Below are 26144 nucleotides of genomic sequence, written 5' to 3' on the forward strand. Positions count from 1 at the left end.
GCAGGCTTTAATAGGTTAAATATGTGGGCCTTTGATCCCCCTCCTGCTCCCTTTTGAGTGACAGAGGGTGGTGGTGACTCATGGCCTAGTAACAACCTATCTGGTATAGGTACAGACCATGAGCCCGCCCCTTCTGGTTCCTCACTGAAGGGAAGGGCCAAAAGTTAGTCTGTGTTCACCCTTTGTAAGGAGTGGACGTGAGTTCCCTCATCTCCCCTCCTGGGAGTGTGAGAGGCCAGTCAGGCCGCAAGGCTGACTGGTCTGTAAGATCAAAGGCTCCAGGCTCAAAAAGAGCATGCATCATCCAGAAGCCTGGAATCTTCCGAGACCCTGTAACCGCTGATGTAACATCTATGCAGTGATGCAATATAGTCCCTGTTCTATGATATACCTGGCTGGACTGAGTCATTTATGAGAGAGGGCTTCAGATGGAGACTGCCTCTGGTACTAACAGTGTTCTCTGAAGCTTGAGGTGCTGACACTGGACCAGATGACATCACAAGCCTGTCCTGATGTCCACTACACCGCAAACCCACTCAGCTCTCCTGAACCAATAGGTATGCCTCAGCACTACACAGAGACAGTAACTAGCGGTGTATCTCCCAGAGGGAGGGGGGGGGGGGTACAAGTATTACATAAAAGACAGTTATGAAGGTGCATATAAGATCTGCAAGGAGTACACTGTTGGCCACTATATAGCTTATTTACCCACGTTATCCACTAATGTAAAAAAAAAAAAAACTGCATTAAAAAATACACACCAGCACCACACCAAATACATTAAAATAAATTAAGAACTGCAAGACTTTGCAAAGCAAAATGTTTGTAGCCGTTTAGCACCCTAGAAAAGCTATGATATCCTCTTAGCCCCCTCTAGCTGCACACGTGTGAGTAGAGTAGGGGTGTGTGTGTGTGTGTCACTGCAACAGTGCACAGTAGTAAGCGCGCAGCCCCATGACAACAATGAATAGAACTTTCCCCGTCTGCATTCTTGTTCCACCCCTCTATGACGTCACGGGACGCTGGGACCAAGCGCATAAAAAGGACCACTGGCTGGGGTGAGCTGCAGAAGGAGCGTGACCTCGGGACAGTGAGCGGTGCTGGAGAAGTTGCAGCTGTAACTTGTGTTATTACTAGTAGCTGTTATCAGAACATCCAGCCAGGGAAGTCATATACCAAACAACTTTGTCTCGCGGTTTCCTGTAAAGGATTTATTTATTATTTTCTTCCAAGTCAAGATAGAAGCCATGAAGTCCCCCAAAGTGAAGACTGCAAAGAGAGGTGAGTCACATAGGGGACGCATCGGATCGACACGTAGGACTCTTCACAAAAGCTTCGTGTGACCCACGCATTCCTATTCTGCAGTTTTTCTGGGCGGTGGGAGATTGCATATCACTATATGGCATTGCTGTTACTCTTGGGACACTTGTTCTCTCCAGAGTAAAGTGCATTTAATGCTCTCCTGCAAACTCTTGTGAGATTGGTAACTAGTCCATGTGTTTTTGTGTGCTTCTTGGGACAGACCTCCATAAAAAACAAAGCTAGATCACACACTACGATGTGCTGGACTATAATACTGTTCACATCAGTAATATGGGGATGCTGACATCTAGTACACACTATTTATAAAAAGTTATTTTCATTGCTCGGGTAAATAATGCAGGGATGGGTTGGATTCTGATAAAATAAATAACGTGACCCCCGTAAGCTGGTAAAGCTATTCTTGATAATTCATTTTTTTAAACCAATCACAAAAGGGGACTTGAATGGCTTTTATGCTTTCTTTCCTTAATTTGAGGGGCAAAAGTTAAGGATATTAACACCTTTAACTCCTTCACTGCCAATTGGACCAGCAATCTATTGCTTGGTACAGACCATTGTAGCAGCGAGGGGGTTGTATTGGCTGTTTATGTAGTTTGAAGGGTTTCTTGGACTCTTCCTCTATTAAAATAGGAGCTTCTCATAATGTACTGCGTTGTGTTTTGCTAGGGAGGCTTCTTGTGCCTTGTGTTCCCTTCCTCATGGCTATTGCTTTTATTATGATGGGCATCCATGGTAGAAAAGATTTCTGGTATTGCCCATTCAACCACACATCACCCACACGGGCACAGTCTGCATAATTACACGATTTCATCTTTTGTCATTAAAACATTCACTTTAAAAATACATTGGTACAGTTTGAAGGGAAAGTCCTGAGAACTTCCCTCTTCAATCCTTGAGTAACCCTTTGCAGAACTAGAAACAGAAACAGAAATATGAAGTGGTTTACTTGAATGTTCCCCGGCAATTTTACTAACCAGACTGTGGTGCTTCCTTCATTTCTGAAATCCTCGTATCCGTCTTTGCTGCTGCTTTTTTTTATTTTTTATATTAGATCATTTGATATCCATGATCACATTTATTAGTGGATTTTCCTATAGTGAATATAACTTTAGTGGTTTTTGATTTGGTTTCAGATCTAAACATTAGAAATTGATGTAAGAAAAACAGATCAGCACACGTGTCATTTGGGATCAATTGCAGAAGGAACCTGCATTAAACAATGTTTACTAATAACTTTGTCATATAGCACTTTTCTCACAATGAGACGCAAAGCACTTCACAATTACAGTATAGAGCAGGGGTGGGCAAACTTTTTTTTTTTTTTTTTTTGGAGGGGGCACGGCGGTTACAGAGGCCCCGCGCTCTTCCCTGAAGGCATTTAAATTAAATGCCGGGGGACCACACGAGGCCTCTGTAAATTCCCTTGGCTTCGGGCAACCGGACGTCGAATGATGCCGCGGGGTCACGTGAGTCTGCGCCCCCCTGCCTGCTCTCCCCCACTCTCCACCCTCCCCCGAATGATGCCGCGGGGGTCACGTGACATAACGTCGCATCACCCCGTGGCATCATTTGACACCGGAGCCGGGTGGGGGGAGTGGGTGAGAGCAGGCAGGGGGGCACAGACTGAAAAGTTTGCGCACCCCAGGTATATAGTGCGTTACGCCGCACATAGAAAGTTTTACAAACACTATCCCTTCCCAGATGAGCTTACAATCTGTTTTGGTGCCTGAGGAACATGGAGATGGAGCTGTAACCAGTTCCCCTGATTCAAACTCTGTGTCGTTGTTTTCAGAGTCAGTGTCTTTTCTCACTGAGCCACTCCTTCTCCATGTTTCCCAAGCATCTCTCAGAGGTGCAGGTAGTGGGTGTCTGGCTTTGTGTTGCATCGTTTATCTCACTGTTTCTTTACTTCTCTCAGCTGCATTAATTGAAGATGATGACTTGAATGAGGTGCTGTGCGAGTTTGATGCCGTGATAGCGGATTTCTCCTCTCCTTTCAACAAGAGACGCTTCCGATATGACGAACACCTCCAAACCATGAAGAGGAGGAGCAGTGCCAGCATCAGCGACAGTGGCATCAGCGACTCAGAAAGTGAGTCACTGTTAAGGTGACATTTTGGGTGGCTGGAGAAAAACAGGACCAGTCGCAGGAAAGCTAGGTCGTCATATTGGCAAAATCTAGTGGGCAAAGGCTGTCTTGGTTGGTTAGGAGAACAGTTGTCTGATACATTTAGTTCCTGTACATACTTCTAAACTGATTTATCCTCTTATAGTTGCTTTAGTTAAAATGAGTTTTGAGTCGTCATATTTTAATCTATTTGAGTAAACTGCTTGTGATGTATCATGCTTCACCAGCAATGATGTGAATGACATAGCCACAGGCTACATGGTTTATTATATGATGGCAATTGAGATCTGATCCTAATTTTTACGTGCATGAACCAGTTTGTGTGTGTGAAAGCAAATGAAGTCTGTAAGAGGTGTGATTCTGACTCTCAAGATGGTTATCTTGCTGAAGTCCTTGGGGGGTACATGTTATCTGTAAGAGTGATCCTGACTTTGAAGAGGGAGTAACTGTAATGTTTAAGGCCCCGCTCACATAGCCCGCTACACAACGTGTGCGCGCTTATGTGCGCACGTTCGTGGCAGACTCCTGGCGGCCAATGATAGTGTTCAGTATTGAAACTACCATTGGCTGCTAAAGTCGGCGTCGACGCTGCTGCAGTCGCGGGAGTCTTTTTAAACTGTGATCTCCGGCTGCAGCAGCATGACATCAGTTTCAGCAGCCAATCAATGTCCAACATTGATTAGCTGCTGAAATTGACCAGAGACTCGGCAGTAGGGACGGGGGAGTATTACCAGCAACATTAGCAGGGAATTGTGTGTGTGTGTGTGTGTGGCACTGAACAGAAACGCTCAATTTGATACAAAGTCATATCCATCCAAGGCTGCTTTGCATCACTAACTCAGGCTTCTTGTTTTTAATTTTATTGTAACCTTTCAGGGTTTGATGCACTGTTTGTGTACATGGTGTAAAATAGACATCAGTTAATCATCATCAGGTCATTCATCAATACTATAAAACCCCAATTTGTTTTTCCTTACGGTTCTACTGAAGACTGGCTAAAATCATCCATATAGGTTTAGCTGGCCATGCGCCTCCTGTAGTAACCAATCTGCTGCAGTGTGTGATACTGCCTTGCCACTAGCGCAAATAATAGCACTCTGCGCCCCCGCAGTCAGGAGAGGGATTTCAGGAGGGGAGACGCTAAGACAGATCTAGGAAAGAGTAGAGTGATTCAGACAGCAGCGTTTAGGATAGATTGTAGGGGAGACAGGTGAGAGGCAGGAAGGCCGGACAGCAGGAGGTTACAGTAATAAAGACGGGAGAGAATGAGGGCCTGAGTCAGAGTTTTAGCAGTCGAGCAACAGAGGAAAGGGCGTATCTTTGTGGTATTGCGGAGGAAAAAGCGACAGGTTTTAGAAACGTTCTGTATGTGAGAGAGGAGTCAAGTGTGACCCCTAGGCAGCGTGCTTGGGTTACTGGGTGAATGATCGTACTTCCAACAGTAATGTGGAAGGAGGTAGTAGGGCCACATTTGGGAGGAAGTATGAGGACCTCTGTTTTTGTCATGTTAAGTTTAAGGCGGCGGAGGGCCATCCAGGATGATATAGCAGAGAGATATTTAGTAACTTTGGTCTGTACAGCAGGTGTAAGGTCAGGGGTTGAAAAGTAAATTTGTGTGTCAGCATAGAGGTGATATTTCAACCCAAGAAATGTGATTAGGTCAACTAGAGAAAATGTGTACAGAGAAGAGAAGAGGTCCCAGGACAGAGCCCTGGGGTACCCCCACAGAGAGACCGATAGAAGTGTTAGCAGAAGAGACACTGAAAGTACGATGGGAGAGGTAAGGGGAGATCCAGGCTAGAGATTGGTTCCGAATACCAAGAGTATGGAGAATGTGAAGAAGAAGAAGAGGGTGGTCCACGGTGTCAAATGCTGCGGAGAGGTCGAGTAATATGAGCAGAGTGTAATGACCTCTGTCTTTGGCAGCATGGAGATCATTAGTTATTTTAGTGAGGGCTGTTTCAGTCAAGTGAGCAGTGCGGATGCCAGATTGTAGAGGTAATAGGAGAGAATAGGTGTTGAGAAAATGGAGCAAGCGAGAGAATACAAGACTTTAAAGGAGTTTATAGGCAAAAGGCAGGAGGAAGACAGGTCGATAGTTAGAAAGACGGTTAGGGTCAAGATGGCTGTTTTTGAGTAATGGTATTACTGTTGCATGCTTGAAGGAGGATGGAAAGTACCAGAGTAGAGGGATGAGTTAAAAATGTGTGTGAGCGTAGGGATTATAGTAGGACTAAGAGGTTCTAGGAGATGGGAGGGAATGGAGTCAAGAAGGCAAGTGGTAGAGGGAGAAGAGATCAACAGTGACACATCCTCCTCTGAGACATTGCAAAAAGAGTCAAGGAAGCGGTGTAGGATGGGAGGAGGAAACAGAGGGGATGTTCTGATGTATGGATTCCACCTTTTACTTAAAATAGTCAGCAAAGTCCTGAGGTGAGATGGAGGAAGAAGAGGCAGCTGAGGGTGGTTTGAGTAGAGTCAAAGACAAAGAGTCAGCGTGGGTTAGACTTGTGCGTGTTGATTAATGAATTAAAGTAGGTTTGTTTAGCTTGAGAGAGGACAGAGTTGAAACAGGATAGCATACATTTGTAGTGGAGGAAGTCTGCGAGAGTGTGAGATTTCCTCCAGAGGCGTTCAGAGGAACGAGTGGAGGAACGCAGTATGCGTGTGGGAATTTAGCCAGGGTCTGGGGTTAGAAGGGTGAGGATGGCAGAGAGAAAGCGGGGCATATAGATCAAGAGAGGAGGATAAGGCAGAGTTGTAGTTCCTGACCAGGTTGTCAGAGTCTGTAGCAGAATTGAGGGAGTAGCGTAAAGTGGACTCAAAGGCTGGTAGTTAATAGAGCGCAGGTTTCTGCAGAACTGAGGGGTAGATGGAGGTGGAGAAGGTGAGAAGCGAGAGAGAGGATGAGGTGATGGTCAGAGAGGGGAAATGGAGATATCAGAGAAGTTTTTAGTGAAAACCAGGTCTAGATAGTGGCCATCCGTGTGGGTGCTGGCTGCAGTCCACTGTTGAAGGCCAAAAGAAGAGGTTAGAGAGAGAAAGCGGGAAGCCCAAGGGAGAGAGGGGTCATCAATGTGGCAGTTGAAGTTCCCAAGGAGAGGAACAGGGGGAGTCTGAGAGAGAAAGAAAGAAAGAAAGAAAGAGAGCCAAGATTCAAAGTGAGTGAGAAAGGCAGAAGGGGGATGAGTAGAGGTAGGTAGGTGATATATGACCGCCACGTGGACAGGGAGAGGAGAGAAGATCTGGACAGTGTGAGCCTCAAAGGAGGGAAAAGCAAGAGAGGAAGGAGTAGGAAGGGTACGGTAATGGCAGAGAGAGGAGAGGAAGAGCCCCACGCCTCCACCCCTGCCATCAGGGCGCAGAGTGTGGGAGAAAGAAAGACCACCATAAGAGAGGGGAGAGTCAGACTGAGTGAGCCAAGTCTCAGTTATAGCAAATAGGAGCAGAGAGTGAGAGTGAAAGAAGTCATGCACAGAGAGGAACTTGATAGAAAGAGAGCGAGCATACCAATGGGCACAGGAGAATGGGAGAGTGGCAGGGGATGGGTATGAGAAGAAGTTGACACCAGAAGGAGTAGTGTGATCCTGACTAATAAGAGATGTAACTTGTATGTTTCAGAGGCTGACTTAACTTGTAAGGGGAAATCACCATTGAAGTATATGGTCTGAATATGTGTGAGAGGTTTAGTGTAATGGTTCAATGCTGACATTTTCCCAATAAGATTGATTTTGTGGTTTGTGAAATATCTGCTCTTCCCTCTGTTAGGCCATATCTGCCAATTTCTTTATGCAGTCTCTGACTGCACCACCTGTGCTGAAGCAGGGATAACCTGAAAACCTGACCTGCAGGGGGAGGGAGGGCAGAATGAGGCCTGAAGTGTTACCCTACTTTACACTACAATGCATAGATCAGGGCTCTTTAACTAATTCTCCAAAGAGGCCAGATCAGAAAACTTTGAAGGGCCACAACTTGTTGCAATGCAAGCTTATATATATTTAAAGACTTGCAAATGACTATATTTAAACCTTTTGCAAGCATTTGTACCATTTGTATATTGATATTATCTTAACTATCAAGTGAGATTCAGTGTGAAAAACTGCGCTTAAGCAACAAGTTTGTAATTAGCAGGAGCAGAGAGTCTAAGTACCACATCCAGGCCCTTCTCCTGAGGTCAGTTGACGAGCCCTTGGCATAAGTGCTATAAGAGTACAGAAACTGCTAAAGTGACAGGCAGCAGCAAAGAAGAAAGCAAGATGCATGATTAGAAAGTCAGACATAACACAAAAAATCATGTTATATGAAAGATGCAGTTTCATAACTTTTTTTTTTTTTTAATCAGTCGCGTAGTTGATGAAGATCTCCACCTTTTTTGGGAGTGCAATCGAAGTGTGATATTTTGAGGACTTTTACAATGGTTGTGAATTTTCTGTGCCTTAGTGTTCAGATGTAATGAGTGCTCCTCTGGCATGGGCGGCACCCCTTTGCTTGTTTAGGGTGAGATTCAGTAAGTGAGGTCTGTTGCAAGATAACGCCGTGGATCCGACGTTCACTCCCATTCAAGACAATGGCAGGTGCATTAATCCCCGCATAGAGCCTTACTGAATCACCCACTTCGACCTACCGAATGTAGATCTAAACAAAAGGCAGCGTCTGACCAGTAAAACAAGTTATTTGTGTTTGCTACAAAAAATTTTTCAAAACGGCAGAATTTCAGGAGCACACTAAAACACGTCTTCTGATTGTATTTTGTAGCAATGAATGCTGTAAAAAAATAATGAGGCTATAAGGCAAAAATACTAATCCTGCAAATAAGGGTTGTTTATACAAATGGCAAGTATACAAATAGTTTCCTCAAACTACTGCAAACAGAAATGTAGAAATACACACAGTGTGTCACCAGCCAGAGAAAAGAGAAAATATATGAGCAGTAAGGAAGAAGAGAAACAGGACAGAGGCAAAATACCGTAGTAAGAGAGACACAGAGGGGGCAAAGTTAAAATACAAAAACTATGTACAGCAGAACCTTGTTTTGTAGTCTAGTGAAAGTTCGGACAAACTGTAAGATATCTCGGTGGTTTGTTAAGTAGACATATTTCCTGAGGTTGAGGAATGTTTGACGGAGGTGAGAATTTCAAGCTGAGATGAGAACTCTCTCCGGTCCTCTCCCTGACATTCAGGGCGAAGAGCAGGTGTATGGCAAGTAACTCTATGGTTGTGGAAAACAAGAGGAACGAGAGGTTAGCCATATGCAAAAAGAACCGCGCCTCATCCTCATTCACCAAACAGCGGTAACTTTTTAACATACAATTATGACTTTGCATTCAACTGCCCTATAATTCAGTCCACCTCTGGACAGCATTAGATTAGCTGCGATCACTTAAGTAATCAGTATGTGATTTTGAAACCTGTCTGGGGTATACTTCTCATACACATGGTCAGTCTCACATTAACGTCCCCCACCATGCTAAGCTTTGTAGTACTGCTCATTGGAAAAGACACTTGGTAAACATATTGAATGTCTTGTTGTGTAGTATGTGTACACATAGTTTTATGTGTCAATACATTACACTGAGATGTGACCTAGGTCTATTGGCCATTACAGTGTTATATGTTGTAATACAATATGTATTACTGTGCCACCGAATCTTGTAGAACGTCTATCCGATTTTTGAACATGATTTGTCAGTGGTGGTTGGACAGCACCTGGGGACGTTGCTATGGGCCCTGTAATGGGGGATTGTAATGGCATCATGGGGTGGGTGTTGTAGCGAGATTCTGGAGGTATTGGACTGGTGTTGTTGTTGTCAGTAGAAAAGATATCAATATATTGCACACATTGCAGTGGCGGCTTTCCCATAAGCCCCGAGAGGCCCGGACCTAGGGCAGCAAAACTTGAGGGAGGCAAATTTCTATTAACCACCAGCCCCCGTCCCCCCCCCAACCCCATATTCAGAGGCCCTGCTCTCTTCCCCACTGATTTCCGGGGGAGAGTATGGGACCGCTGCCTTCTCCTCCGTGCCACCCTCCTTCAGCATCGTGGCATCAAATGACGCTGCGGCGCCATGTGATGTCTCAGCGTCATTTGATGCCGTGACACTAGAGGAGGGTGGCGCTGTAGGAGGAGGCGGCACTAAGGTAAGTGTCCATGGGCCCCAGATTTTTAAATCGATCACTGCCTTTGTGCAGGTGGTCCTATAGATATCTAGGGTTTGTCTTAACTGTGATAGAGATGATCAGACACGAGTATAGTGGGCAGCAGGGAACAGATGGCTACAATAAAGTGGTCTCACACTCTTAAAAAGTAGCGAATATGAAACAGGAATTTCCATTCTGTTCATGTTTAGATACAATAAGTGGTGGATACTGGCTGTGTCCTGTGAATTGTGTTATATTTACAATTGCCAAGGGATATTTAAGAATGTGTTTTTTAACTTCATACTATGGTGCCTGTCTTGCTTTCCATTTTCCATTTAACTTGTTTTATTGTTACGGACGAAATAAAAAAGAAATATGCACAGTGACCCCCTGAAAACCTCGTTGAGTCCCATTCAACCGTTTACACCCAGCACTGATGCAGTCGTGACCTGGAGGGCATAGAGGGGGAAGAGAAATGGAGGTCCATAGAAAAACAAAGATAAAGAAAGCACATTCATCCCTCCTTTTTATGGCCATAGGTTAGCACGAAGCGCGAACAGCAGCAAAGACAAGTACACCCGGTCTTAGGAGATAAAACTTCTATTTTTATAGAGTATTCTTAGTTGTCAATGCAGAAATACCATCTACATTAAAATGCATGCATATTTCAAAACCTAAAAGTAAAATAAATGAGGTGGGGTAATACTTAATAATAACTTAATGGCCATGTACTTGTATGACTGTAACTTTGTCCCTTCGATATCCTGTAAGATCTTGTCTTTTATTAATTTTAGGGGCAAAGCACACAGATTATATCTGTATTATCCCAAATAAGATGTGTAACTTTTCACACATTTGCATGCAGTGTTTTTCTGCTGCAGAGTCGAGTAAAAGGCACCGAACATGCCAACCTGTTTTTATGAAAACATACAGGAAATAGTTTGGCTTTCAAGCATCCCTTGATATTACAGAATAGTTGGGTAACTTATCCAAAGTGTTTCTGCATATAATCGTGTGGGTTACAATCACAGCAACATTTCGTGCCCAATGGGACGTAAAGTTTCTCTCACCATGACATGGAACAGGTTATTACATTTAATGATCCTAACAGCCCCCTCAAAACACCTACTTCAGGAAAATATACGGTGTCAAATATAACCTGTTATGTTTCCATCCGTGCTGCCCTTTATCTCACCGTTCTAACCCACAGCAGGTTTCTTCTCTGCGGCGATTAGAAGCCATCAGTGGTGAAGCTGAGATCAGCAGGTGTTAAATATTGACGGTCACCAAGTATGTGGGTTTAGGAGTCTGCCTGCGGAAGCTGGGAGGATATTGCTCCACTGATTTATCTACAGTATATGGGCAGCATATTAATTTCTGTGGTGTTTGGTTGGATTACCTATGAAATGAAGGTTTAATGTGTTTCTAAATGTGTTTGTGAGTTCCGACAATTTTAGGGAGATGATTACCCAGCTGCAAAACTGGTATAAATCAAAGAAAAAAAACATTGCTTTCAATGGCAGTTGATTATTATTTTATTTCTTTTTTCTTGATAAATCGTGTGCTGTTAATTTTTTTATTTTATTTATTTTTTTTGCACTGGTTTGCAGCCAAAACAATGATAAATATTTCATTTCAAGCTTCGTACTAACTTCAAATATAGCAAATTGTTAATGAAGGTATATTTAAAAAATAAATAAAACAGTTCTCTCTCTACACCCCCTATTTTTACATACACGGGAAGCAAGGAGTCGCCAGAGCTGAACCATGTTTATTTCAGCTCTGGTTGACCACCTAGTTCCTTAGCTACATACCGGGAAAGTACACACCTAAAGCAACCAATGGGCCATGAATAGAGCACTGATGCCTTGGCAATCCTTGCATCATAGTTCTATCAGTTGGGTGTGAGTCTCTTGGCGGTCTCATACTAAAGTGGTACATATGGCATATTCCATGATATTTGTTGGTCTGTTCTTTATTTTTAACCTTATCTGTTGTTGTTGTTGTTGATGATGATGACATTGTGTAAGGAGACTATTCTGAGTACCAGAGAGATCTCCTTTATCAACATCAAGGCTTACTTTTGATGATGACTGATGTGTAAGATTTGCTGGTTCTCCAATATGAGATATTCTGGCTACTTCTGGCTGTGGTTGCTTGTGAATAGATCAGGATCTCGGAAATCTATAAAAGCATTCTGGGGTTGAACTTGAAGTAAATGTTATGGTGGGGGATTACAATTCCTATATACATTTAATGTTTGGTCACATCTGACAAATGAGCTACAGTATATGGTCTGGAATGATATACACCCCTCCTGTACAACATATATACATTTAAAGTATCCCTTTTATATACATCACAATCAGAATCCATTTGTCTCCTAGAATTATGCCAAAAGAATTGGGAAGAGTGATATAAGTCAGTAGTTTCATAATATTTATAAACCTCAACTCATTTTCCATCTCTCGCTAAATTACAGGAAACATGCAGTTGTAATTATATTTATTTTAACTTGTGGCTACTTTTTTTTTTTATTTTAAGTATAACTGTGCATCATCTGTGGTTTCTTTATATTTAGTTTTTTTTTTTTTTGCAACACTAAGGTACATACATTTTTATGAGATTTCTCACCAGAATCTTAAAATATGAAAGGATTGTTATCTAAAATAAATACACTTATTTTTGGTGAAAGTATGATGTTAAATATTGAATAGATTTAGAAAGATACATTGCAATGAGATTTCTTTGCATAGTCTGTTTTAAAAGATCAATTGAGGCTTGATATTGAAAAGTACTGGGGATATCCCCCTCCAAAGACAGAACCCAAAAAGTAAGGTTTAGGAGGTAATGCTGTAAACGCAGAAAATCCCTATAGGCTTCAATGCCGAAAATAGCCAGAATGGCTACCTCTTCGTATATAGAATAAGGCCCTTAGTGTACTGGAATAAAACATTTAGTTTAATGGAAAAGTACTACTGACCCTGCGAGACCCAGAAAACCAAGGAGGGCATGAAGCACGTTTTGTTGGTGCTCCCTTGCTAGCGTTTGTTTGCTCTATGCGTGTTTTTTAGCTGTGGTTTTGGAAGGATTTCACCTTTAAATTCAGGCTGAAATTACTATCAAAACCATTGGAATCGGTTGAAATGGAGCTCAGTAACTTTCTTGCTGGTGAGCAGTTCAAGAGCAGTGACGTTGCTGGAATATATAAGCTTCAACCTTTGTATTTTTTATTATTTTTTTGCAAATTTATACAACCGGATAAGTCACCAGGTGCAGAAGAGCAGTTTAAAAAAAGGAGGTAACAAATCAAACCGCTGCAAAAGCTGCTTTAACCACAAGGCCTCTCAATGTCTACAAGATGTTTCTAAGGGGAGTGTACAGCGCAGTGACATTGAGCTGTGTACAGAATACTAGTTTGTTATGCATGAATTTCTTCATGTGTTTTATGTTAGGGAAGTACTAAAGCGAAAACCCCAGGGGTTTGATGAAAGGATCCCACACAGACCCCCTGCATAAAACTCGGGCGTTGCTCTCTGGGAACTTCTGCACCCACAATTTATTTTAAGTAACTGGTTTTTTTTTTTGGTTGTATATTTTTACCAAATGGTGTCAAATAGGAGGAGGGCAAGGATTATCTCATCATCACCTACATAAGCAGAGGGTATTAGGCTGCGGTGGCGCTGACCGCGCTCATGCTTGAGAGCGGTGACATCACCAGCTCTCCAAGCATGAGCACCGGGTGTCCTTGCTATTTCGGAAGCGCGCGCGGGGGGCATTGCAGGCAAATTGAGCGCGCTCGAAAGTTCTTTTTTGTTTACCCAAGCGCTGAGTGTGGGTGAGCGTGCGTGTATATGTAAGTAAAAGCGGCAAGCACCGCACGCTCAACGCGGTCAGCGGGAGCGTGGCCCGCAGCCTTAGACAGATTACTTGATCTGTCCATGCTGGGTTAACCACCGGGAAATGCATGGCAGGAAAATAAATATATAGTTTTTTGATTATACATATATCAGGGATGGAAAAGAATTCCCCCCATGGTGTCTGCTCTGAATGACCTGTCAATGGCCGCCCTTCCGCTTGGTGAGTAGTGAGGGTTGAGCAGGAGGCAGCAGAGTTGCATGAGGACTGGGGGCAGAGCTAATCAGAGCGCTCAGTACTCTGCCCGCCCCCGCTCAATGCACATTGTAACCCGGGGAGGGGGAAGGAGTATCTGTCAGATGCGCATGCACACAGAGACACACCTGAGAGGGGGGAGGGGGGCACTTAAACAGTTATGAAGATTGTAGTTGAAAGTGCAGAAAAAAAAACAGGATAAGAAAATATCTGAGATTAAAACAATTAATTAGGAGACGACAAGAAAGGAAGCAATCCCAAGATGCACAAATTGAATATGCAGAGGTGTGCAAGACATTCTGCAAACATAAAACTGAAGATGTAAGAAAATTTTACTGATACGGTGAAGACTATTGAAGATAACAAAAGCTTAAAGAAGTGGGAAGTAGTAATTCATTGCACTCAAACACGACTATGAATCAACAATAAAACTGTGCACTTATCACAAAGAAAGTTGAGGACTTCTACATGAAATTGTACATTAACCCAGGGCGTAATCCTGCAGAGATCAAGCGAGGAGAGACCACCAATGACGTGTCTTTCCAAAAAATGTGGGGAAACAAAAAAATCCAATGAAGAATAGGAAGATTCCTGGGGAAGATGGAATTACAACTGAAATCTTGACAGAAGCTGGGGAAGAAGTGAAAAAATCATTGCAAAGCTCTACAAGCTGAACAGGACAATTCCAGAAGAATGGAGCAATGCCATAGTTGTTAGGCTACTGCCCCAGTGTTCACTGCTGCATGCGCTCCTGGAGGCGCGTGCACGGATGAAAGCCGCTGTCTGTGGTTGAGCTGCAAGAGCAGAGCAGGAGATTGCGACGAGGGGGGGGGGGGTGCTGCCATCACATCACGCGACTGGTTCGCCCTCATTGGCTGAACTGCCGCCGTGATGTGGCCAAAAATCTTGTATTTTGGCCAAGGCGGTCGCATCGCGGCTTGTGCACGCACACACGCCGATAGGGGCCTGCCCCATGGAGGGCTGTACGTTGTGTGTGGCGCGCACACTGTCGCACGCGGAGCCGTGGCCACTGGGGACCTAGCCTTATCCTCATCAATAAGAATGCAGACAAACAAGAACTAAAAAACTACAGTCCAATCAGTCTACTTCCAATCACTTGCAAGATTTTTACAAAGATACTCGCTAATTGACTGACTGCAACAGACCTTGGACTCTGCATAACCTAGAGCAGGGGTGCACAAAGTAGGGGGCGTAAGATTATTCTGGGGGCGTGGACGTCTCCTACCTTCGGCGAGGCGTCACCATGGCAATGCAACGCCAAATGACGCCGCGGGTCATGTGACGTGTGCGTCGCCATAGCAACGTGCGTCAAATGATGCTGTGGGGGTCACGTGGTGTCACATGACCCCGCACAACATTTGACGCTGTATATTGGGTAAGGGGGTGGGGAGAGCACAGGGGCTGGCAGGCAGGGGGGGGGGGGGCGCAGCACAGAAAGTTTGTGCACCCCTGATCTACAGAACAAATTGGATTTCACAGTGGATAAAACACAATAGACCACATCCAAGTCATAGAGGAAGTGATTTCCCAAAGTAATGAATATGATCTACATCTCACTTTAGGATTCGTATATTACGAAAAAGCATTTGATTCTGCTTACACTTCAGTGGTTTTAAAAGCCAGTGTTGAAGCGTACATTGATATTATAAAGAGCATTTGCTAGAATTCCACATCAACCATTAAATTACTTAGATTGTAAGCTCTTCGGGGCAGGAATTTCCTTTCCCATTGACTGATTTGTGCTGCACTTATTATAATATTATAATTCCCTGAACTGTATTTTTTGAAGCGCTGAGTACACTTTTGGCGCTATATAAATAAAGACATATACAATACAATTGTAGCCAGGTCCCCTGTGCCCCGCGACTGCCCCCCTCGTTACCTCCGCTGCCGGGGGTCACTCGACAGACCCGCCGGCACTTCTGGAGGGTGGGGGCTATGCAGCGCTTCGGCGTTCCAGCGGCTCCCGTGCAGGGCGCCGCCATCTTGCCAGAGTTTGCGCATGCGCAGTGAGTGCTCGGGCGGCCGGACGAGTTGCGCACGCGCGAGGAGAGCGCGCGAACACTAGCCAACCAGGGAGGCTCTGAGAACGGGACTACAGGTCCCATGAGCCTCAGGAGCACCCCACATGACGCCAGGGAGCCAATAGGGCTGTAGAATCTCCCTGGTGGAGGAGATTTAGATACATTTCGCGGGCTCTGCACGTTAGTCAGGACCAGGAAGAGTAAGGGATAGGAGGTGCGTGCAGGGGTCTGTGACCCGCTACATTAGGCCAGCAGCCCCCTAGGCCCCAGATAGGTCCTGAGCCCCTCCAATAGATTGTGGTGCTATAGGGACAGGCCCTAGGTTAGGGACCCTGCCCCATTAGCTGTTTGCTAGTTAGGGACACAGCGGACGCTGCGTTTCCTGCTGAGAGACTTGGGCTCAAGTCTCTGCCATTAAAGAGAGCTGGACTATCTTCAGGGTGGGATCGCCCCTGACGGATCACCACGCGGGTGGATCCTGGATGTCGTGCAGGAACTCGACTGATCCTTTGAGAAGATCCTTTAAAGCCAGGTGCCGCCGCACCAGGCAGGTATCGTTATAAGTGCACCAACAAAGTACTCACACATAGTGGCAGCGCTGACCACGGGACAAGGGGGTTATACTGTGGACACGGTGTGGGAGTACACGGTGGTGCGAACGGGGTACACGCTCCTAGCAGGAGTGACTCACACTTGAGACTTTGGTACCGTTACTGAGTTGCTAAAATATATGGTTATGTGTTGTGTTATTGATGCTGCATATAGTAAATGGTTATACCAATACTCCAGTGTATGTGATTACTATATGCGGGTCCTGTGTAGGGGACATTCTATACTCCTAGAATCCTGCACAGGTGCAGGCGCTGATCAAGAGACGTTCCAGAGAGCACCCCAGGTTCCCAGCAAGCGGAGGCTCAGGCCCCTGGTGAACCTGCAGGTATACGCACCACACCTGGTAACACATAGGTTCCTGCAATAAATTAGAGCAAGTAAGAATATGGACTTCCATATGAATCTTGTCAAATGTGTCTTTTCTGCAAAGATCAAAATACATGAAATAGAATTAGAAGTTGAAGACTGTCTACCTTGGCCGGCATGTAACAATGGGTGGGAATCTTTGAATTAAATCAATAGGAGAATGGAGATTGGGTAGAGCGCATTTGGAAGAAACAAGACCATATTTCAAGAGCACCTTCCACTGTGCCTTAAAATTTTTGACCAGTGTATTCTGTCTGTTCATCCATATGGATGTGAAACTTGGTGTAACGCTTGCGCTCACCACAAACAAGGCGGGACCCTACTGAGGTGGGAAAGTATAGAACTGTGCACCCACAGCAGCGGAGGCACGCCTGGAGGGTGCATAGTCAAGATCACTGGGTCTGGGTCGGAGAGAGTGGGTTAGTCTTGATACTTGCCAAGGTCGTAGGTAGGTGCCAGGAGAGTAGTCAGAGTCCGAGGTGCCGTGGTCAAGGGTTTAAGCCAGTAGAGAAGTAGATTTGCCACGTTTGCCGTGGTCAGGGATGGAGAAGGTCGGAAGGTCAGAGGCAAGCTGGGGTCAATAATCCAGAACAGGGTCCAAACAGCAACAAGGTTAGTAGCACAGACGGAACAAGGCAGAGACAGACGTGGGAACACAAGGCTACCAATAACTATGCTCAGTCAAAGAGGAAGTAACAGAGCTGAGCATATATAGAAACAGGAGTCCAATGAGAGAAGGGGGTGGAGCAGCGGAGCGGCCTCTGCGGAGGCAGGAATAGACTGTGAAAAGCAGGAGACAGGTGAGGGAGATGGAGTTGACGCATAGCTGGGGAGCAGTGCACAAGCGGAGGGGCGGAGCCAAGCTCCATGGGAGCCTTGAAGCTCTAAGGTGCGCGGGAGGCTTTACAGCAGGGGGCAAGGAGGAAGCACACCGCGGGGGGCGTGCTCTCAGATCTCTTGCAACGGGATGCTGTGCAGCAGGAGGTAAGGCGGGAACATGCCGCAGGGGACGTGTTCCCCGATTCCTTACACTTGGACCCTAAATGCGAAGATAATGAAAATACTTCAGGCAACGCAAAGAAGTATAGAAAGATGTATGCTTTGTATTGCCGGGAGAGATATGAAAAATAATGGTTTCGAAACCAAACAAGTCTGTCATCACAAGGGGAAAGAAATCAAAATGGCTGTGGGCGGACATGTAACAAGAAGAAATGATCATCCGTGGACAAAGATGATACTTGACTGGATTAGAAGACCAAGATGACGATCAAAAGTAAGACTGGAGGATGAAATCAGAATTTATTGGCGCTACTTTGAGAAAAAAGGCTTGCAACCATAATAACTGGAAGATCCTTGGGGAGGCCTTTATCCAGCAGTGGTTTGACGGGATGATAAATTCACACTTCCACTTCACTGCTGCTTGGACCACATTGAACTCTTGCAGGCACTATATGCAATCTTCTCCTTTGCAAGACTTTTAATAATTTTTCATATTTGCAATGCAGGCCAATATAGCATCACACGAATTCATTGAAGACCCCTGACTCAGGCTTTCACTGATACTCTTATGGTATATATATTTTCGATACTTGCATTTCATGTGCACATACTTCACATTCAACTTGCCTGACGGCCGTTAGGTCTATTTTATGACTAGATTGTAATCTCTGACCTTTCCGCATTTTTATCAGTCTTGGCATATGATGTGTTCCTTCAGGATGTCACATCTAAAAATATAAAATGTTTTGGCCGTGGGCCTCTTTGTGGTATAAATGATGTCTTTGTTTGCTAGTAATGTAAGCCGGTTGTGACGGTAAGGGGTTATCAGGCTCTCACAGGTTAAGCCCGTTTTGGTTACCTCTGATCCGTGTATAGGGGTCCCAGAGAGTTGGCTCTTGGGCTCAGTAACATTGTACCATTCCAATGTATTGTATGTACTAAAATAATATTTTGTGTTTTTTCCCTTTTCGGGAATGCCAGCAAGCAGGGATTGTTGGGGTAGGGGTTTTGCAGAGGAACCATTGACAGAATGTGCCTAGGAGGTTGGGGTCCAGAGTTGTCGGTTCCCCCTATAAATGTACCCGGGAATCATGCCTGATTCACGGATACATGTAGGCACATTGTTCCGGCAATATCTCCCTTGAAAACGCAAGCGTGACTCGCCACCCTGCTTCAGCACAGCCCAGAAAGGAGAATGGGGCACAGGGATAAAACCTCTATTCCTGTAGCTGAGGGAATCCCTAGGTTAAGGGGGGTACCCCAGCAAGTGCCCAGGTGTCCCACAAAAAGTATAGGGTTTGTGGGTACCTCAACAGTATATAATTTTGAGGGGGGACTCAGAGTCCAGTCTGAGTCCAAGAGAGAGTGCGTGGGGAATAAGGCAGATAAATGTAAAAACTACAACATTTTTCCTTTCTGTCCCCTGTTCCCCGAGACACAGAAGTGTATTAAAATATACGTTATTAAAATGTAATGAGCTTTTTATATTCGGAACCGATGTCCAAACAGGCAGCCCGAGCTAACCCATAGGCGCCGGTAAGTCTGCTCGACATAGAGTTCAAAGCAGTCAGGATGCCCAGAGGTGAGAACAGCATTTGGTCAGCAGGGAAAGGGGGAGTACCATGTCCAGAGATCAATGGCAGTCCTCCGGGATGCCACTTTCTATGCCAGACCTGGTGGAGCCTGTCCCAGCAGGTGGCATTGAGATAGCCAGGGAGAAAGGGGGCATTGAGATAGCCAGGGAGAAAGGTGGCAGGCTTGTGCGTGTCCCTTGGCTATTTCAGATTTCCCACTTACCCGGCTTGGTTCTGATTGGTTGCTTTGGAATTTTCCCATTGGCTGCTGAGTTTTGTGAAAACTCAGAATACTATAAATCTGTGAGCCAATCAGATTGTAGTTCTCCAGTAGTAAGAGCGTGGGCAGGATTAAGTTTCTTCTGTGCAGATAGCAGAGCAACCGGCTTTGATTTGACGCCTGAAAAACCTGCCCGCTAGAGTTGAAGTCCAACTTTTGCGCCCAAGTTCTCAAACGATCGTAGTGGACGCGGCTGGGTTTTTATACCAATTTTGAGTTCCAGGAGATTTGGAGTAACTCGCGGTCAGGAGGGACCAAGTTCTCAGAAGAGAACGTAGCGGTGGCTTGTGGAACTTTATGCCGATTTGGGTTCCAGGAGATTCCGAGCGAAGTCCCGGTCAGGGTAAAACTCGCCCAAAGAGTTCCCTGCACTTAGGAAAGTCTAGTTTTCGACCCCAGTCCCAAAGTAAGTGTGTCTTTTTGTCTGTATTTTGTGTATTGTATGTATGCGAATAAATTACAATTTATTTCATTACCTTGTTTTGCTCAATGTATGATCCCGGTAAAAATGTGTAAATAACCTGGTCTCCCGTGACAACGATTTAGTAGGCCAACATTTAAAACCTGATATTTCAATGCCTAACAGGTCCCAGAGTTGCGGCTGACTGAATATAAAATAATAACAAACTCAGAGCTATAACTGACTATAGCTAAAATTATAGCTGGTTCATAAAGGTGTGTTTGACTGAAATATGAAGTTGTAGCCGGGTCCCAAAACTGCAACTTATTGAGCTTAGAGAAAAAGACATTTAAAACAAAAATAAACGTTGTGTGCACCAGGCAAATGTTCTTTTTTTTTTTTGAGTTGTCTATTTCTCTTTTCAGTCACACAGGACAATACTGTTTAAAGTTGGACTGCTGTTTGAAACTTATTCATAACATATGGTCAGATCACTGTATGCCAGAGTACAGGATGCAGGTTTTTCTCATGCCTTTTACCTGAACAAATGTTTCTTTCAGCTTCTTAATTTCTGGAGGGGTTAGCAAATCAGTGCGAACCATTGAAACTCTCAATGGGTTAAACGAAAATGACATAATCCATTGAAATCATAGTTGGTGAAACAAAGGCCTGAAACAAAACCCTACATCAAAAGCTTTATAAGAATGATGTAAAGACCACAGCACGAATATACTTAGAGAAAGAGGAGGGGTAGATGAAATATGATGGAGCCTTTTGAAATAAGCAAAGGGTATTAGAGGTACAGACAGGAAGAGTTATCCGAATACAAAGAACACACACGTTTTGTGTTGAAGTTGGGTAATGGTCATTCCTTACTGAAAGAGGAGTTGCACGAACCATGACAATGACAGCAAAGGAACCCTATACCTCCCCCCCCCCCCCCCCAAAGCAGCCATTTTGGGCAGAAATTCCCAAATTCATGTCAATAGGGAATTCTGGTAGAAAACGAGCCAATTCGGCAGATGTAGAATAAGCCCCAGTCCATTCACTTCCAGTGGGGCTTGATAGTGAAGGAGGGAGTTAAAAGAAGTAGGTTCTGTAGTATTTGGCATGGAAATAGACAGGCACGGCATGCATAATGTGTATTGTCTGCTCTAAGCTTTTGTATTTTGAAGTATGCCGAACGACGTACACACAGTTGGACATTATCTGTGTTTATAACTTTTGTTGAATAATCTTATATTGGACCATACCTCAGCATATGTTAGGAGAAAATACTCTGTCACTGATGGTAGTTCGTCTTGGTTACCATGTTATGATATGCGGGGGATTTCCTGGGGCACAGCCCAAATATTTGTTTTATGAAAGTGCTGGAATACCAATACCCAGATATTTTATTCAATCGCTTTTCATCTTTTTTTATTTTTAATTTCAGGTGCTGATTCCCTTTGTAGAAACAGTTTTAGCTTCAGTGATGAAAAGCTCAACTCTCCTACACTATCTTCTCCAACGTTATCTTCTCCAGCTGATACCCCCCGTAAAGGTATGTTTTACAAGATGCCCACTCTACAATGTTTCAGCTGAAGTCGTGTGTGTGTGTGTGTGTGTGTGTGTGTGTGTGTGTGTGTGTGTGTGTGTGTGTGTGTGTGTGTGTGTGTGTGTGTGTGTGTGTGTGTGTGTGTGTGTGTGTGTGTGTGTGTGTGTGTGTGTGTGTACATACGATATTTTTTTTTTATGGAGAATTTGGACCGCATGGTTCCTTTGGTCTGCGGATCAATTTCTGAAAGGATGATTGGCATTGTGCAGATATTTTATTATTACCAATACACTCCATGAATTCCGCGACCAGTGGATGGATTTGTGGAATCCAATCCGGGGATCCTTGAGAATTGTATTGGAATCTACAAATCTGTCCACGGATTGTATTCAATGGCGGTTTTTGATGAATCCGTGTGGATTAAAACCGACCTAGTCCGTTTGCGGACTTTACAGATTTGTTGGGTGGATAAATGCGAGGAAAATCCGGGAAACAGATTTGGATGGATTCGCCCATTTCTACATATACGCACACACGTGTACAGACACAGACACGTACACACACACACATACACACGAAAAAAGCAAGCACACTAGGACTTGACTAGTTTTTCATTAAATATTGCATAATTTGGTTATTGCATATTTTAAGTCCTAGTGTACTGCTTTTTTCTTTTGTATAATTCCGTGTGTGTGGTGTGTGTGTGTGTGTGTGTGTGTGTGTGTGCGCGCGCACATGGAACTGCTGTTTTCACTTGACATGATAATCAGTAAATTAACTTGTGGTTTAGTCAACCGATTTTTTTGACCAACCGATTTTGCAAGCCCATGCTTCAAGGAGCTCTTGCAGCACTGACCTCATTTAAATAATGGCTTTTTAAATGCAAGTTGTACAATGTTTGTGCTATGTAAATCTCATACGCATTTACTATGACCCCCTACAGACGCACTTACCAGAACACCCTCCTACTGTCTCTGTACGTTCTCCCTACTTACCACTTAGACTGTAAGCACTTCGGGGCCGGGACTCATGTTCCGGGACTCATGTTCCTAACGTCACTTTTGTCTCAAGCGCTTATTCCCATCATATGTTGTATTATGTCACGTGTATTACTGCTGTGAAGTGCGGTGTACATGGAGGCGCTATGTAAATAAAGATATACATACAGTACATACATAAGAGGCAAGAAGGGAAAAACCTGTGTAAAATATACTCATTGCTTTTTAAAATTCTGTTCTTGTACATTATTTTTTTTTAAAGTTGCTACTTCAAACCAGCACAGCCACACATCCAAGCACTGGTCTAGTTTTACATCCGGAAAAAAATTAGTTAATTGTACGTTTTTATTTTATATAGCGCCATTAATGTACATAGCGCTTAATTGAAAGTGTTTTAAGACGGCTGTGTGTGCGAATAATTTAATTTGTATTGCAATGTTTTCAGCAAAACTGGGAGATACGAAGGAGCTGGAAGATTTCATTGCTGACCTTGACAGAACATTAGCAAGTGAGTATGGGAGGGACTGTAGTCGAAATCCAGTGACTTACATTACAGGAGAGACTACCGATCCATTGCTTATAACATTTGGCCATTTTTTCTCCAGATGGGAGTTAACAGAATTTGGGGTTTATTCAGAAAGCTGCCACCCAGGTGGCTGGTAGCGGAGGTTCGGGTTAGACCTGCCTGGTCCCCCTCCGCCGCTAGGCTCGGGGCAGTTATCCCCCCATTCGTCGGCCTAGAGGGGGACCACATCTAAAGCAACAGCCCTATTCTATTGTCGTTGTCAGACTTCTGAGGATACTCGGACGCTAACAGTACAACAGTATGTTGGAAACCAAAGCAGCAATACAGTACTGCAGGTTTATAGCATACACATGCTGTAATGATACAGAAAAGATGGCACGTGCTGGACCATGAATAAGTCTCTTCACTTTAATGCTCAACAACCTGCTGGCACCTCCCTCTCTGCACAACAACACAGGGCAAAGGTCACATCAGTGACCCTGGTACACCCTCTGAAGTGCTAGTATGGCAACAAAACACCTCAAGGGGAGTAAGCAATGGGATTTTAGGATGTTGGATATTAGAGAATTTTAATTATATGATATAAAGATTATTCTATTACTCCTGTGCGAACTGCTGTTTCCCCAGAGAAGATTTTTGTCCCATTTATTTGAATGGAGCTGGACTCTTTTCCAGCACTGGGAAACCGCTTCACAACATTCTGTACACTCCCCTTTCTGTGTTTCCCCATACCCTGTTGCATAGTATGTCACAGCAATGAGGCGCCTCATTGGTGATTACCCACACCAATGGGAGAAGTCCACTGTCCAAATCTCGCGAGATTTCGCGTGCGTGACGTCATTGTTGGGGGCGGGGGATCACGTATTTAACAGGGGGTATGCACAGATGCTTCTTTACTCTTTGACAAAGGGACTTGTTCCCGAAACGCGTCAGAGTTACCCTGTACCCCTCACTTGTTATGGAATAAACTATTTTTTAACCCCTCTTTCTGGTTTGTGGCCCCACTCCTTGCTACTGCTGTTCTCCGTTTTGGACCTTTTGAGACATCCATTCAACATATTAATTAGGCCCATTATAATTGCGGAAATGTCCTCCTATATTTGCCATTCTGATACATAGTCCACATAGGCCCAGATCTAGTTACATAGTAAATGAGGTTCATAAAAGACACACGTCCATCAAGTTCAACCTGTGCTAAATGTAGACAGATACTTTATCCTATTTGTACTTACAGTATATTGATCCAGAGGAAGGCAAATACAAAACCCCAGTGACACATTATCCAGTGATGTCTCATGAGGGGAAAAATACATTCCTTTCTGACTCCAAATAATGGTTAAGTGAATGGGCGTTACGGTGCACTGAGGTTTGGGACCATTTATTGAATATGGGTCCTAGTGTTGTCTGCAGTACATCCTACATAGGCTAAGGCCCTGCTGCCTCAGCGCGCCACCTGCATGCAGTGCGGGCGCGCTGACTGAGAGGCAATTGGCTGCTACCTGTGGTGTGTAGGGAGCTGGAGGGGGGGGGGCGTGGTTTGAGCGGAGGATCCGTTTGTCCATCCCCCCCCCCCCCACACACACACACACTTTTCCCCCGCAGCCCCTCCCCTGCTCCCCTTCCAAGCCGCCTCCCTCCCGTAACTCCTTCCCTCCCCTCCTTGGCTGACTGCTGCACCACGTGACGCGTCAGAGCTGCAAATCACTACGAGCTTGCAGCATCGGCCGGCTGACGCGTCGCAGCACGCAGTCAGATACGTCGGAAGGAGCCAGCGGGGACCTCCAGACTGGAGGAAAGGGGCTGGTGGGCCGCGGGCGCGCGCGCCGCCGGACGCAGCGGGACCAAAGCCTAATAGAATGTGATAACCATTGTACGTGACAAGCTATGTTATCTATTTACAGGCATGTGAAGAATGGATGTTTACTTCAGTGATGTCTGCAATGAAGGCAGTAAATCCTGATGAAGAATATAGTGTTGAAAAGGCAGAAGCTTCCTCACACCAGCTGAAGACAACATTGATATATTCTGTTATATTCGTTTTGAGAATATGACTTGGCTGCATGATTTTCGAAAAACTGATATCTGTTTTCAATACTTTGAAGCAGTGGCGTAGCTAAAGCCAGGGGGTCAGCGCTCTGTGGGGGCCCACTCTCACCCTCCCCTCTATCGGCAGAGGAGCACGCCCCAGTGGTCCGACCCGTAAGTCTTTCTTACTTCCGGTGTCTGCTGCTACAGCGCGCTCCTCCCCGGCTGTTCTGCTCTGCCTCCGTGCAACTCTTAAGGCATGTATTATGGTAAGTGCGTGCGTGGCAATGGAAGATATGTCTCCCTATGACAGTGTATCCACTGCCGATGCGCGTGCGCGGCAGCTTGGTGGAAATGCAAAGAAATTTGTATTTTCGAGCGGCTGCCGTGTCGTGTGACACTGAGCCAATCACGGGGAGGCCTACACGTGTGACATCATGGCCACGCCTCCTGGGCGCGCGCGGCATAGCTTTCCCTGTATACACACAATGTACGCGCAACGTCATAGGAATCACGCATGCGCTTATGATACAAGCCTTACTCCTCTGCCGGCAGCTCTTCTGCTCAATCCTGGCAATCTGCCGCGTACCATCATCTCACGCCACAGGTAGACATGGAGGGGGAGAGAGCTGATGATGACGGGGAGAGATGATGATGGGGCCCTGAATTTGTTTGCCTGGGGGCCTGTGCATGTCTAGCTACGCCACTGCTTTGAAGATAGTTGTGCTGTTTTTTGTACTTAAATATTGCTTAAATATAATTTAAAATGCTTTTATGGAGATAAATTGTAATGTTATATAGTTGAAAAAAATGTAATGAAGCTTTTTCCATTATAATATATTTTTGTATACAAATAAAACATGGACTGAATTCTTTTTGATTCTGATTTGTAATTTTTGGGCCCTTCAAAAGCTATTAAGGACCTGGAGATTGAGAAATCTTTTAGGAGACCACATTAGAGGTCTTGATGAATTTAATGATATTTTACGGAGTTTCTGAAACCGCATAGGTTTCTCTTCCATGAGTACACTTGAAAACGAGACCTGTGATGTCTGGAAAGCTCTGTACAATATATGTCCC

The 26144-nt window shown here is 44.7% G+C and overlaps 1 protein-coding gene across 1 annotated transcript; it reads left to right on the forward strand.

The window, feature by feature from the left end:
- Positions 1–1055: 1055 nt before the first annotated feature.
- RGCC (regulator of cell cycle) lies at positions 1056–25939 on the forward strand. Its single transcript, XM_075591070.1, has 5 exons — positions 1056–1281; positions 3242–3415; positions 21414–21521; positions 22959–23021; positions 24941–25939. The coding sequence occupies exons 1-5, from the start codon at positions 1248–1250 to the stop codon at positions 24946–24948; spliced, it is 387 nt and encodes a 128-aa protein (XP_075447185.1). The 5' UTR covers positions 1056–1247; the 3' UTR covers positions 24949–25939.
- Positions 25940–26144: the final 205 nt, after the last annotated feature.

Source organism: Ascaphus truei, chromosome 3, assembly GCF_040206685.1.
Source record: "Ascaphus truei isolate aAscTru1 chromosome 3, aAscTru1.hap1, whole genome shotgun sequence".
Lineage (NCBI taxonomy): Eukaryota > Metazoa > Chordata > Amphibia > Anura > Ascaphidae > Ascaphus > Ascaphus truei.

Bases quoted from the DNA above. Each gene is read 5' to 3' on its own strand.
- RGCC (XM_075591070.1), top strand. From the start codon at position 1,248: ATGAAGTCCCCCAAAGTGAAGACTGCAAAGAGAG. The intron at 1,282-3,241 runs GTGAGTCACATA...TACTTCTCTCAG, and splicing joins AGTGAAGACTGCAAAGAGAG to CTGCATTAATTGAAGATGAT. The intron at 3,416-21,413 runs GTGAGTCACTGT...TTTTAATTTCAG, and splicing joins TGGCATCAGCGACTCAGAAA to GTGCTGATTCCCTTTGTAGA.